This window comes from Rhinolophus ferrumequinum, chromosome 27, assembly GCF_004115265.2.
Source record: "Rhinolophus ferrumequinum isolate MPI-CBG mRhiFer1 chromosome 27, mRhiFer1_v1.p, whole genome shotgun sequence".
Taxonomy (NCBI): Eukaryota; Metazoa; Chordata; class Mammalia; order Chiroptera; family Rhinolophidae; genus Rhinolophus; species Rhinolophus ferrumequinum.
In genome coordinates, this window is record NC_046310.1 from 7,886,757 (window position 1) to 7,901,883 (window position 15,127).

The 15,127-nt window shown below is 37.6% G+C and overlaps 1 protein-coding gene across 1 annotated transcript in view; it reads right to left on the reverse strand.

The window, feature by feature from the left end:
- Positions 1–15,127, reverse strand: part of USH2A (usherin) — a 559,517-nt gene that overhangs the window by 83,376 nt on the left and 461,014 nt on the right. Inside the window, exons 56-57 of the mRNA XM_033099662.1 lie at positions 10,025–10,208; positions 8,896–9,053 (exon numbers count right to left, since the gene is read on the reverse strand). Of these exons, the coding sequence (XP_032955553.1) occupies positions 8,896–9,053; positions 10,025–10,208 (342 nt within the window). The remainder of the gene's footprint in view (positions 1–8,895; positions 9,054–10,024; positions 10,209–15,127) is intronic.

Genomic DNA, 15,127 nt, shown 5'->3' on the forward strand with positions numbered 1-15,127 from the left:
GGCAACAGTGACACACAAGAATCACAATTTCACTGCATTCCTGTTTTGCGCACAGCTGCGTACATGATTTCCTTTAACACCACTAGAATGCCAACTTCATAAAGTCAGGGACTTTATTCTCTTCCTCAGTGTAGTTCCAATGCCTAGATTTGTGCACAAAATCACAGTTCAATAAATGACCATGGACTGAATGAATATTCATTCTGCCTTATCTGTTCCTAGGGTAGCCCTTGTACAAAAGTTTGACAAACACACATTTGAAAAAGATGTCATCATTCTTATTGATCTAGACAAGTCACTGAATGGAGTCCGACAGATCAGCTCCCTCCTTTGCTCCTGGTAAATCTGCCCCTTGTCTGGCCCTGGTAAACTACGTAACTCTATGAATGCCAGTCTCTTCATCTGGACAATGATGATACCAATAGCCACCTCATAAAGACTGGTGATGATTAAATTAGAAAATGTACGTAAAGCATTTTACAACATAGGAAGTGTGAATAAATGATAGACATCTCTGTAAAACTAAATGACACTGAAAAAAAATGGAAAGAAAAAACCCCACAATATGATGATGTTTTCATGTGCCCTCAAACACTTCCGAGCCCAAATTTTACATAAAGCTGCTATTTCGATTAAAATAAATGCTATATTCATTCTAGGAAATACCTTTACTAACGCTATTTTATTATCTACTTTTATTTTTTTATGTATACTTGGATACGATCAAGTTGTATTCCCAGGAAGATATTCTCTTTTTCAATCTCAGCAGTAATTTAGAGTGGTCTTCCCTTCAATTTGTCCGAGGTTGCACTTTACTGTAGCTACTGGTCTGCTTCCAGTAACTTCTCTATTTCAAAGGACAGGACTCCTAGGGGGTCAGGGAACAACACTGCACCTCCACCCACTTCAAACATAGACATAATCTTGATTGAGGTTTAAACATGGCTAGCTAAAGTGTGAACCTAGAAAATCTATTTCTCACATCCTGGCTAATCAGAAACAAATGTCCTTTACATACACCTATGAGGTGTGGAAAAAGAAAATGCTCCTTGAAGCTGTGAACATGTCAAACATTAACATGCATTCAGGAAAGAGGGCCTCCTCCACTGTCATCATTCACAGGACGGTGACATGAAAGCCCTGTGTGTCCCTGCACACCCTATGCCATCTGCAATGAGTCAGAACCGACCTAGCCCCCTGGTATTCTGATGATTAAATGAGATGAAATGGGCGTATTTGTTCAAGTCAGCTGGGAAGCCACACGACTTGGTTAGTTCCCGAGTTCGTAAATTTATGTCAGACCAAAAGGAGCACTAGAAGCTCCAGTGAACCAATTTACCCTAAGTGCAAATGGCAGTTTTGTTATTTGGTGTCAACGTTACCAGTCGCACGATGACAAGCTGCCATAACACATTTTCTTGTTCACTAAAGAACAAGGATTCCGTTGGTTAATATTCCTCGCAATGCTCCTTTTCATAATTTACAACAACTAGATGCTGATAGGTTATTTAACATTTATGAAGTTAAGATGTAATCAGAAAAACCCTGATTATCTTTACAAATAAAAAAGTTAAATTATTCAACTTTTTTTTCCCCCTGTGGATTCATTTCACAGCAGGTGCATTCTTTACAATGGGACAGTCAATCACATAATCCTTTTTAAAAATCTTTTTTTAGGAGCTGGAGCAGGAGCAATTCTAAGAGGTAAACTATGAATTCGCTTGACAGCTGCATTTGCTTCAAAACACTGGATGTGCTTCACATAACACTTTTAAGAAATCAGCCTCAGTTCTCCTTTGTATAGGTAAGGATAACTTGATTATGCCCTTCTGGGGGTGTGGAAGTGAATTAGGACCTTCTTGAACACAAATGCATACCAGCTGTATGGACATTTTACATAGTTTGTATAATAGTTACCATGTTACGTGCACTTCCCTAGTTTTCTTGACAGGAAGGACGTTGTCTCACTCTTCTTTATAACTTTCAGGGTGTCTAGCATTACGCATTGCCCCTAAGTGGGGTTCAGTGAACATGTCCACGTTAAATCAATCCAGGAAGGACGCTGTCTCACTCTTCTTTATAACTTTCAGGGTGTCTAGCATTACGCATTGCCCCTAAGTGGGGTTCAGTGAACATGTCCACGATGAATCATTCTACCCAAAGGTAAATAAAGTTTAAGATACAAATAAAATTACCCTACTGGGTTACTGGATGGACTGCCCCAGAATTACTTTGTCCTCATTCATATGTTCTATATTTACAGCAATATTTTTAGCTTTGGAACTGTATCATAGTAGAACCCAGGGGAAAAAAAAAAACCATTTGCTTTCTGCACTGTTCAGAGAGAAATAGTGAGAAAATATAGCAGGGTGGTTTTTACCACAGAACTTGGAGTCAGACCCTCTGTGGGTTGGCTCTGACACCTATAGAATGAATCACTTAGAGAAAATAGCTAAGATATAAACATTTACTTTTCTCATTAGTAAAATAGAAAAGAAAAAAAAATAATAGGACATACTACAAGTTGTTATGAACATTAAGTATGTGTTAATCTCTTAGAAAAATGTCTAGTATATATTAGAACTTAATAAAGTAAGATAAATTTATTAAACACCAAAAGCAAAGATAACAAAAGCAAAAATTAACAAGTGGGACTACATCAAATTTCTGCACAACAAAGAAAACTATAAACCAAAGGAAAAGGCAGCCTATGAAAGGGGAGAAAATATTTAAAAGTCATACATCTGATAAGGGGTTCAATACCCAAATATACAAGGGACTCATACAACTCAATAGCAAAAAACCAAATAACCCAATTAAAAAATACACAAAGGACCTGAATAGACATTTTTCCAAAGAAGACATACAAATGGCCAACAGGTATATGAAAAGCTGCTCACCATCACTAACCATCAGGGAAATACAAAGTAAAACCACAATGAGATACCACCTCACACCTGCTAGGATTCCTATTATCTAAAGACAAGAGACAAATGCTTACAAGGATGTGGAGAAAGGGATCCCTTGTGCACTGATGGTGGGAACATAAACTGGGGCAGCCACCATGGAAAACAGTATGGCGGTTCCTCCAACAATTAAAAATAGAACACTGTATGATCCAGCCATTCCACTTCTGGGTATTTATCCAAAGAGAATGAAATCATTATCTTGAAGAGATACCTGCACTCCAATATTCACTGTAGAATTATTCACATTAGCCAAAGTATGGAAACGACCTCAATGTTTATCAGCGAATAAATGGATAAATAAAATGTGGTATACATATATATATGTATACACACACACACACACACACACACGCACATATATATAATGACATATCATTCAGACTAAAAAAAAAGGAAGAAATTCTGCCATTTGTGACAATATGGATGAAACTGTAAAACATTATGCTAAGTGAAATAGCCAGATAAAGACAAATATTGTATGGTATCACTTACATGTGGAATCGTTAAACAAAAGGTTGAACTATAAAAACTTTGGTGGTTGCCAGGGGTTGAGGGGATGGGAGAAATAGTCACAGGCTTGTGAAAGGGTGCGATCTTTCAGTTATAAGATGAATAAGGTCTGAAGATCTGTATTCTATAATTATTGAAATTTGCTAAGAGAGTAGATCTTAAGTGTTCTCATAAAAAATGCAAAACAAGCCACAAATCACTGAAATGAGTTTTACATGTCTTCTGAAACTCACCACTGCCGTTCACTTGGTGATTGCACGTGTAAGAAAACTGAAACAACTGGTAAGGTGGAATCACCCCAACTGACGCAATGTGAATTCCTTGGAAATATTCATGCCAATTTTGGCTTTAAATGGACAGTATCTGATCTAGCTGATGAGTCCACTGAATGCTGAGATGCCTAAAGCCTGGAGATGGGCCATATTGTGGCTAAGGACTCTTCAATCAAAACTTGATTAATAAAAGGCATTTATATCCCTAAGCTATATTCATTGAAGTGATTTCTCAATAGAAGAACTGCTGCCGATTCTTTTCTTTAATTGGTTCAAAGATAAATGTGAAAAGAAAAGCACCGGTAGTTCGATGTTACGTACTAAACCTAAATAACTTAGCATCTTGAGTGAGAAAAAGTGTGTGTTGAATGCAACGCTGTTGTTATTGTTAACTAGAACATGATTAAGGGCTGAGATAGTTCAGACTATAGACATCACTTTGATAAATTAGAAAGACTCATGTTACCCTCAGAGTTGAAATATTTTCAAATGTTTAGATTCTCAAACAGCAGGGATATCTATCTCCATTCTGATTCTGAGTAAATACTTTACGCTCCAAAAAATATTTGCTTCTTCATTTCCTATAAATGTTCACTCATTAAGGTAACGTATATGAAGGTGCAAGTCTTGACCCAAGGTTCAGAGCTGGTAAAAGGTGAGAAGAAATGTTCAGGAATAAACTGACCTGGTTTACAAGGTCTTGCAGATTTGAATAACAGTGGCCAGTATCTACCCAGTGCCCACTAATGTTTCACTATGCTCTCTCACCGACTTCACATAACAGCAACGCAAAATGGCCTTTTAAGAGTCCCTTTCACAGATGAGAAACCTGAAGTTCAAAGACATTTGGGCAACTAAGCCCACAGGGAAATTAAATGGCGGTGGGGGGAGGGGGAGCATTCTGCATAGAAACTGATATTTCCTTTTCTAAAATATTGGTGAAATATTTCACCTTTTCAAAAATAGGTGAAAAAAATGAAGACAACATACAGTCTTTGGAAAATACGTGTATGTGTCCTGTTTGTCTTTCAAGAAGAAATGTGTATGTGTGTATAGGGTTGAGTTAGTGTCGAGGGAGAGGTGGGCTTCTATACAAAATGAAGTGTTTGAATAACTTTAAATAGCAGAAAAGTCAAAACCTATTTATATTTACTTGAATGATATATTTTAGAAGCTTACCGTTTTGTTTCTCCATTAATTAATTAAGCCAACACTTCATAAAGATATGATGTTTGCATATCATCTTATTTAGTACAAATGATAAACATGAATTGAAATCTTGATTTTCTAGAGCTTGGAGTGTTTTGATAGCCGTACTACTGACATTCAACAAGTAATAATGAGATAAAGTGAAACAAGATTTGCCTGGGAAGTAAGAAAAGGTCTACCATGCTTTAAAATAGTCTCTGAATAACCTCTTTGTCTTTTGAGATATTTGATGAGAAATGATTCTTCCCCTCTCTCAACCAATTAAAATCTTCTGTCACCTGGAATCTAGTTTGCTAAGTCACATCTATTTATTCTGGATTTTGGGATGCTAAGTATAGCCTTCATGCTATTAGTTCCTCTATGCCCCAGGACAGAACTATTGCCACGTAGATATTTTCCCATCAGAGATCCTCCATTTTCCACAATTAATTTTCCTGGTCTTATATGCCCAGCAGAAAATATATTTCTTCCACAATCATTTGGTTCTCACCAACACTTAATTCTGTTTCTCAGCCCTCTGGGCTACGGCTTCAAAACGCACAGTCACTCCATCAGAAATCTGAAAAACTTTGGGCAATAAAGAGAGTTTAATTTGAATTTAGGAGTTAAGCTGAGGAGAAAAAGGAATTGCTCTTACTAGAGAGCAGACCTGAATTTGAATCCCGATCCTGCTGTTTGACCTTGAGTGTACTGTATTATCTCTTTGAGATGTGATAATGATATCATTTGTCTCCCAGGGTTTACATAAAAATGAAGTAAGGTCAAGCAGGGAAAGTGCTTACTGACATGTTTGGCACATAGTAGGAATGTAACAAATGGCAAATGTAAACCAGTAACATTAATGCATATTATTGTCATTGAGCACGTTTGTTGGTATGCGTGACTCAGGGTTAGTAAAATCCGAACACATCCAAGTCACCTGGGGAAGCTTTAAAAAAGATCTGGATGCCTTGATTCCACCCCAGGAGTCTTCTTAGTAAACTTGGGGTTGAGACTTTGTCTTTGCACAGGCTTTCTGGGTCATTCTAATGTTCGCTCAGGTTTGGAAACCACAGGTACAGACTGCGTGACCCATTTTTTAGCTCTGCCTGTGTTGTAATAGCAGGGGACTAGAATGAGTAAATACCTAGAAAGCTCTTGATTGTAAGCAAATGAATAACCTCCAGTTATAACACCTTCGTTTTCTTTCTGTTTAAAACATATACTTGTGACTATTCAGGAACAGAAAAGTGTTTTTATTATCCAAATCAAAACACAGCATGAGGTACTTCCCAATAAAATCAAATGTAGATTATACATAAGTCAAAATCATCTGCCGGTTCACTGAATTCAAAATCCTCCTAGGCACCAGGAAAAAAAAAAAAAAAGTTTAAGATTTTAATCTTTCCATATATTACAGGGCTTCTGTAATGGATTTTGTGCATCTGAAACTAAAAGATTGACAGGTCTGGATATTATAGATTTATTAACCATTGGTTATACGGTCAGATTCAGTGTGGAAAGCATTTCTACAATATCCCCTAGGCTGGAGTAGAATGAACAATTTCTGTAAAGCTTGAGGTAGACAAGACTTAAGGCTACATTAAAAAAGCAAGTTGTGTTTTATTTCACAATAATCCTTTCTAAATGGAAACATTACACATTAAACATAAAAATATGATCTGGAACTCAAAGGGAAAAAAAAATGACAAAATGCTGGCAAATTTGAAAGAAGTCCTAAAAATTTACTAACCCAATTCTGCAGGACACAGTTTTATCATTTTGGAAATGGGGGCTTTGGGACCTAGCAAATGTTGGAGCACGTACATTTATTATACAAATGAGTGATTCAAGGCAAAAATAATTATCAAAAATAATCATCACTATCTATAGAATATTTTAAAACAGATCATGCCAATTATATACACTACCTCATTTAATCTTTACAACAACTCTACACATAGGTTCTGTCATTATCTTGCTTTTACAGATGGAGGTAACTGAGACTCAAAGAGAAAAAAAAAACAAAATGACTCGTTTAAGGTCAGCTGGTAGGTGGCATTCCTGGGACATGCATCCGGTTCTCTCATTCCTCCTACTCTAGCTATCTTAAAAGAAAGATGTGTTGTTAAATCCTTAAATCCTTAATCTGAAGTATGAAGTCTTCAGATTAGCAATGGCGTACTAATGTCAAAATAACAGGTAATGCGATCAACACTGGAACTTCCTGGTCACACGGCTAGGAGATCATCAACTTTGTTTATGATTCTGACTTCCCTTAACTGTTCTCTGACACTTTGGATGGTAGAAGACCCTGGTCTGAGTTTGAGAAATCTCCAGGCAGGAGGCTGAGTTTGGTCTCGAAACTGGCTCTATTCTGCCTTGTTTTCCTTTGCGGCACAAAAACACCACAGCACTATAAACATGCTGGGGAGAAACATGCGGAAAGATCACAAGAGAGTGATGCTATTCCGTGAAAGCAGAAATCGATTCCATACAGGACACGTAAGGGTGTGTATTTTCCACTGCAGAAGATTTGTGTTTCTCTCCACTGAAATTAAGAACAGAGTCCAAGAACTCAATGGTCCTCAGATTTATATACAGGTCACTGTACTTAAGGACACATGTGGCACTACTGACTATTCCTGCATGTTTTAATGAGTCATATTTATTTTTTAAAACGGTGAATGAAATAATTTACATTTAATGTCTTAGAGCAACATTTATTACTATTATTATTACTATTATTATTACTACTAGTTTTACTTATAAAGCTCTTAGATTTTCTCCTGTGAATTTGGCAAAAACAAAAAAAGACCCTTTTGTCTTCAATCTTAGATTATGACATCAGATGGATTCTTGATTTATGAGAAGTTATTTTTCTCTCTATATATGTTAATCTTTATGACTATATCACCTGGGTTGACTGAAATAACTTTTCAATTCAATGAAAAATATGTCTTTGCTAATTATTTTATGGAATGAATCCAGTGATGCATAAATGCCTGCGAATCAATTATTTTCAGTTCCATGTTGAACTTATGTTGGGAACAATACGGGTTTGTTTCCATTTCAACTGACTAGATGTTAAAAATAAAACTGTACTCATTGATTAAAAAAGAAACAAAATCACATTATCTTTGAAGTGTATTTAACACCTTAGTAAGTTTAAAATTTCACTGAAACAAAACCTCTACGTGCATGTGTCCTTCACGTTAAAAAACAAAGCAAGCAAATTTTACTACGATCCTTATTCCACCGATTTAATGCAATCAGAATTTTACCTGAGCATGAGGCTTCCATCAAAATATAATAGTGCTCTAAACCACAAAGGCAACCCACTAGGGACTAAATGGCTGAATGGACGCTATACAGCTTACACAGGCAATATCCTGCTACCGGAACTGGTCACAAACCGAGGTACAGGGGTGAGATAGGGGGCTACTGTTTTCCTGAATCGCCCATCCACTGCCGTAACAGAGAGGGGATCCTATAATCCCAATGATCCAATCTAGGGAGTTTTATAAAAAGGAGTGTTCAAGGCAATTCGGACCTGTATGACTTACCTTGGGTATATCAGGGAGGTGCCAAAAAAATGCATACACATTTTAAGATAACATCTCTTAAAATGTGTATGCATTTTTTTGGTACCCTCTGCATATGAAGAAGACAGATTTGTAGGCCCTTGTACTTGAAAGAAAGTATTGCTTTGATAGCGTTATCTACGTAATCTACATCCGTATCTGTCTAGATGCACGTATAGGTATGCACGTCTACCTTCAGTGTAGTTTGGATTGTTTTGTTTATTTTTATCCAGGAAATAGATCATTTCCTTCTGATTTACCAAATTCACATTGCCGTCCTTACTTCCAATTTTCTAATTACTTTCCTCTAAAATGTTTTAAACACACACACACACACACACACACACACACACACACACTTTATTTCTTTACCTGGTGGGGTCCAAGCTACAAATATGGAATAAGGCCCAATGACCGTGACATTATATGGAGGCTGGATTTCTTCCGGTGTCCGTATCGGTGTCTGTACAACGTATTCGTTACTAGAACTGCTGCCGCCTCCAGTTGTGGCTTCCAACTTGTAAATGTATCTATATAAAAAAAATAAAATAAAATAGAAAATCGCGATGAGGCCGTGCACAAGAGAATTGAACCAGGATTGCTGGTCTTTCCATCTGCTGCTTAGTCCTAAATTCGTGACAAATTGCAAATTCTTTGCTCTCTGTTCAGAAACATTAGCACCGACTTGGTAGTTTTTCTTAGCACAGGCAGCGATGTTTCTAGACCATCACTATTTCTCCCCCACCCCACCCCCCACCTCACCCTTCCCCCCCTTATTTTTAACCCTCTAGTAACTCATTGCTTTTCTTAAAAATTTCGGCAAAGCCTTGAAGTGTGCTTGTGGATTGTAGAGGATTCAAATTCATCTTGCCCATTTTTAAACAGGTTAGAGTTCAGGGAAATATGTTTAGAGAAAGATGTTTCTAAATTGATCTGTGATTCCCTACAATGAAACTAAATTGATCTTTACTCTGTGCAGTAAAACAACTGTTGATCTAAGATGCATTTTGCCTCTGCTGAGAGGTGAATGGGAATGAATTGCAACTATGTGGAATTTTTTTCCCTAAAACCACTCATGTGTGTATAGAGTGTAGCAAGTATATATACCAGAAGAAAGGGTAGTTGATGTAAAACAAAACTCTTTAAATTTCTTTCATTTAGGAATGCATGTTTTTGAAGATAACATGAAACATTTTTAAAGTTTAATACTTTGTGTATTTTATATAGTTTAAAATTTGCATGCTCTCATGTCATGTAAAAGACTGTTTACATGTTTAAGAAATTGTGTGTACTCTGAAGATTAATTTATTGAGTAGGCACTTGATTCATTGACATCTGAAATTGATGAAAAGATCTCATCAGCTACGGAATGGCTAATGAATTGAGGGGATTAGTTAACCAATTAATTTAATATTGTTTCCATTGGAGATGTCCTCTTTTTCAATTACACAGTTAGTTAAAAATCTAACTGTATAATTGGTACAGTTTGCTTTTAGTTTACCTGCTGTTGGGCTCCAGGTTTTTATCAGTGAAATGATGCTCCTCACTGCCACCCAGGAAAATCCAGGTTCCGTTACGACTCAACCGGTATTGAGAAATGAAGCCACCGGGCTTTTCCGGCGGACTCCAGTACAATTCCACTGCTGTGGAATTGACAATAATGTGTCGAGGTGTCACCCAAACTCCTGGCAAATATAACACAATGAGGTTTTATTGCTAGGATAAAATAAAAACTGTATCAAAAGTCAAACCATCACCTCACATACTATGACAATTTTATCTGTTGATAAAAATATCTCACAGTAACAAAAATATATTTACTTTGGAGGTGAAAGGCGTAATTGGGTGTACATATATATTTTTATTGCTTTGATTATTTTGTGTTTGAATTGCCTTTAGAATGGCAATGTCAGACAAGTAGTGGTGGAAGATTTCTCTTTCTTTGCTGTTACTCTGAGTATAATCAAGGTCTGAGAGACTATCCAGAGGCTTAAAACGTTGATGCTTATTTACCCGGAATATATGGCAGTAATCACAGTCTAGCATTTACCTGAATTGTCCAATTCAACAAATAAGCATGCTTCTCCCTTTGCCTCTCTTGACATGTTTCCTCCTTTCTCTCAGCTGCACCTTCCAGCCCCCTTTCCCGGACCTCTTCCCTACTGGCCCTCAGCGTTGACATCGTTCCTCAGAGTCTGAGGCTGTCTCCTTTCCTGTCCTCTCCTCTCTTCTCCTTTCCTTTCCTCTTCTCCATCTCGTTTCAGTTTTACCTATCATCTGTATGCTGAACACTCGCAAATGCCAATCACTAGACTAAAACTCTCCCCCGAGCCTCAGACTCATGAATCTGTCTACCTGACACCTCCAATTAGATGACTAATCATATATTGAAAACTTAAAACATCCAAAACAGAATTCATGGTCTTCCTGTCTACAACCTGTTCATTTCTCAATCTTGTCCATTTATCCATTTTCCAGGGTAAAAGAATGATCCTTGATGCTTTCACTTTTTTCTCCCCAAATGTAATCTATCATCAAGCCCTGCAGAGTTTATCTTGAGTGTGTATCATTCTCTATATGTTTTCTGCTACCTCTCCTGACCCAAGACACGTTTCTCTTCTTTCACAGACTCCTATCATAGCTTCTAAACTGGTCTCCATGCTTTAAATCTCGTCCTTCTCTATTTCATTGTAATCGTTATATGCAATCTTTTATTACACGTATGTATAATCTATATGATATGGTAGTGCAATCTTTATAAAATATATAACCCTGTTGCAATTACTCATATTATCTAATTTCAATTCCTTATGAGAACCTGTGTGGTCCTACACGTTTCTGATTCTGGACTACCTGGCACCACTCTCTCATTATTCATGAAGCTCCAGAAGGCTTCAAGTTCTTTCCCACTTCTGGGCACTTCCATTCCCTCTACCTGGAACACTTTTGCTCAGGATACCATGACAGTTTTGTATTTTATTCTCAAATATCCCCTAGTCAGGGAGGTCTTATTTGGCCACCCTTCCCTAACCCTATAAAGTGACCCCAGCCCAGTTCCTCTCTCTCATATGCCGTTTTCTATGCCCTTTTAACACTCATCATAACAATCTCCTTTGATATCAGCATGACTTGTATGTCGTTACGACTGTACAGTCTACTTCTGTCTCCTGCTTCCTTACAAAGTTAGTTCCATGGGGGCAGGGGTCTTCTCTGTCTTATCTACCAAGGGGTAGCACAATGCCTAACAAATGCTGACCAAATGCATGTATTGTAAAGGTATCTCCTATAGATCACTACGTTAACCACTCAGGCAGTTCCAGCAAACTCAAAGATGATTAAGATGTGGCTCATCCTTTCGAGGCGCTTTTCCTGCTGCATAAAAGCTAAAATATGTGTACAAATAACTGTAATTCAAGGGCCAATGTTCAAGTCCTCTTACTGACGTACAAACATACTGATGGAGAGCCTACTGATGAGCAAGTTCAGCCCCACCGTCCCATGTTGTCGCCTGGATGCGCTCTGAATAGACACTGTGACTCTTTTTCAGCTTTAAAAAACTCATGTCAATATTAGGTTCCCTTAATTAAGAGTGTGTTTGACTGTCTCTCCTGTACAAGTTATTCAGTAATGAGGAAAATCCGGACACTTTTCAAGAAAAAGAAATTAGGAAATTCAAATGAAATTTAGTAGCATCCTGAAAAAATCAAAACAGATTTCAAAATGGCTCAAACTTCCTGATATTTTTCAGGAAAAACTTGTTCCTGAGAAGAAAGTTCATTTTGTTTTGAAAACTCACTTGATGTTATATATTTGGACACATCCACAAATCACACTATACATTTTTTTTCTGGGTTTCTCTGCCAACTGCTGCCAGATGACTCAACCAACTAATTAGAGTTCTGACTTAAACATGATATTCGTTTGCTGATTTAAGAAAAAGTGTAAAAGCTTATTCATAAGCTGCTTCCTGTAGTCACGTCTTTCTCACCTTGAAGGATCAAAAATCACTAAGATTGTTTAGTTTCCAGTTTGAACCAGTTAATGCAGCCGATGGACATGGAGGAGTTAATGAAAAAAAAAAAAAAAGAAAAACAGGTTGGGGTTGCTTCATGTTTTAAATAAAAGTTGAGTTGCATATTTATACAAACTGGTGAAAGCTCTGTTTATGTTGGTAATAACCGCATGTCCACTGGTTGGATTTATAAGATGAAACTGAAATGTGAAAAACTAAGGAATGTGGTTTTATTTGTATCACAGGGAGAGAGTGTTATCTTGGCAGCTGCACCAACTCTGTGATAGAGAAAGATCACCTTCGGAGAGATGCTCTAGTGAGTCCTGCATGGATAATCTGTCCCCCTCTCTGAGCCCGAATCTCAAGTAGCCTCAGAGAAACTTCTACATAAAAGAAGAACAGAGCCAAGGCAGTGCAAGTGAAGGAAATGGATGGTTGTGAGGGAAATCATCTAGAAGTGAGGGGGAAAAGGGAAAGAGCAGGTTAGCTAGCTGAGCGATATAAGAGAGAAAGGCCACGAGGAAACCTTGGTGAGTCTCTTGACATCATACCTCCAAAAAAGGGAGATGTCTACTGAATTCATTTCAAATTTATCATGAGTGCCATGTAATAATGTCCACTCTCATGCCCCTATAAGCTTCAGTCTAATAGAAAAATACCAGAATTTATTGTGGCTTGGCTTTTTTTCCTGGAAGAAGGTGAAGGGAACCGGTTTTGTACTACCTGATATCAGGGAAGCATTGCCACCTGGACTATTTACTATTTGTTAATTTGTTCATGCAGTACTCTACCCAATTTTGGGTCATTTTCTGTGGATGTGGGGATAAAGACATAGTCCTTACCCTTCAGGAACCCATAGCATCATGGGGAATACAGATGAATGAATGAAAAAAAAAAAAGATTCAGGTTTGATAAACACTTTGAGAAAAGGAAGCACAGCGTGCTCCAAGAGCTCTTTGAAAGGCTACCTAACACACACTAGGGGTCAAGTGGGAAGGGGTGGCATGGGGACCTGGTCACAGGGGAAGGCTTCTAGAATAGGAAACGTGTGAGCAGAATTTTCAAATAGTGGGAGTTAAACGAGCGAGGATATAGGGGAGGGATTTCTAGACGGAGGGGAACCCACAAAATGTCCTAGAGACACGGGGAGGCACGATGGAAACACCAATACCTGACGTGAACTGGTGTCCTGAATGGTATGTGGGGAAGACAGAAAGACCCCATAGACTGACAGAAGTTAAAACTTGAGGGGGTCTCTTTTTCTTTACTAAGAAGATGTGGATTTTTACCCCCCCTTGGAGGACGTGGGATTTTATGGAGTTAACTAACATGAGATATGCCTATTTTGGCAAAAGAGGAACAGAAATTAAGATGGGGCTATGAGAAAAAGGAAAAAAAAATATTAGAGTCAGGAAGACTAATTAGAAAGATCCAGAGAAGTTATAGGGGTCTGAATTAAGACAATACCAGAAGGGATAGAACAAAAACAATGAAAAAATCCTTCAGAGCTAAAATTAACAAGACGTTATGAACGAATGCATACTACAACCCGAGAAAAAGAGAAGCATTAAGAACGTCAAGTTTCAGGTGTCAGTGATTAGGTAAATGGTGGTACTGGAGAGAGGGAACAGGAAGAAAAGCAAGTTAGAAAGTGGGTAGAGAGATTTTAAGCATTAAAATATAGAGGTTACAGTATTTGCAAAACCTCAATATAACCAAAATATAAACATCTAGTAGACCAGTGGGTACAGAGGCCATAAATCCATGAGTGTCGCTTTTGTGAGAACTGTAGAATTTGGTGGTTCTTAAGCCTTCTTTAGGAATTAAAGCCAGTACTTGAGACTTTTAGGGGAGACTGTGGAGTTATCAGTGCAAAGAGCAGTGGATGAAATGTAAAGAAGCATCAACGGTTAAAAGAAGGGCATGAGAAGAGGGATCTGGAGCGGAACAGAAACACTGGTTTGCTTTCCTTTTTCTTTTCCATGTTACCACTGCTAAAGAAAAGCATGCCTGCAATTTTGCATGACTAAACTCCACAATGAGTTAGCACTTGCTGGTATGGCAGCCATTGTAAAAAGAGCAACTATCCAACTCAAACTCTTCCTACTACTTGACTAAAGGTACACAATTTCCTATGAGAATAAAATTGTAAAGAATTATGTCCAAGTTATCAATGAGGTCATACTGTGCATTCGTTTGTGTTTTGTTGTTGTTGTTGTTGTTGTTGTTGCTTGATTGAAAATGAGAAGAATTCAGGGTGGCTATGAACAAACGATTTTTTTCTCTATGTCCACTTAGGACACTCCAATGTTAGACCTTCACACGGTGTCTGATTCACTCAAATAGGCATTGTATAATTAGTGACATTTGGGTTATTAATTGAAAATGACATATGTCTGTTTCCACTGCACCGTACAATAAAAGAAGTCGGTGTTCCTGCTGGTGTATTCCTTTAGAACACCCAGGTTAAACACACAGACTACATTTATTTTATATGTAAATTATTCACAAGTAGCACTTAGGCAGCTGGAAAATGGATTCTAAATCCATGTTTCTTCTGTGGAGGAAAGCCCATTTAGTTTATTATTCCTT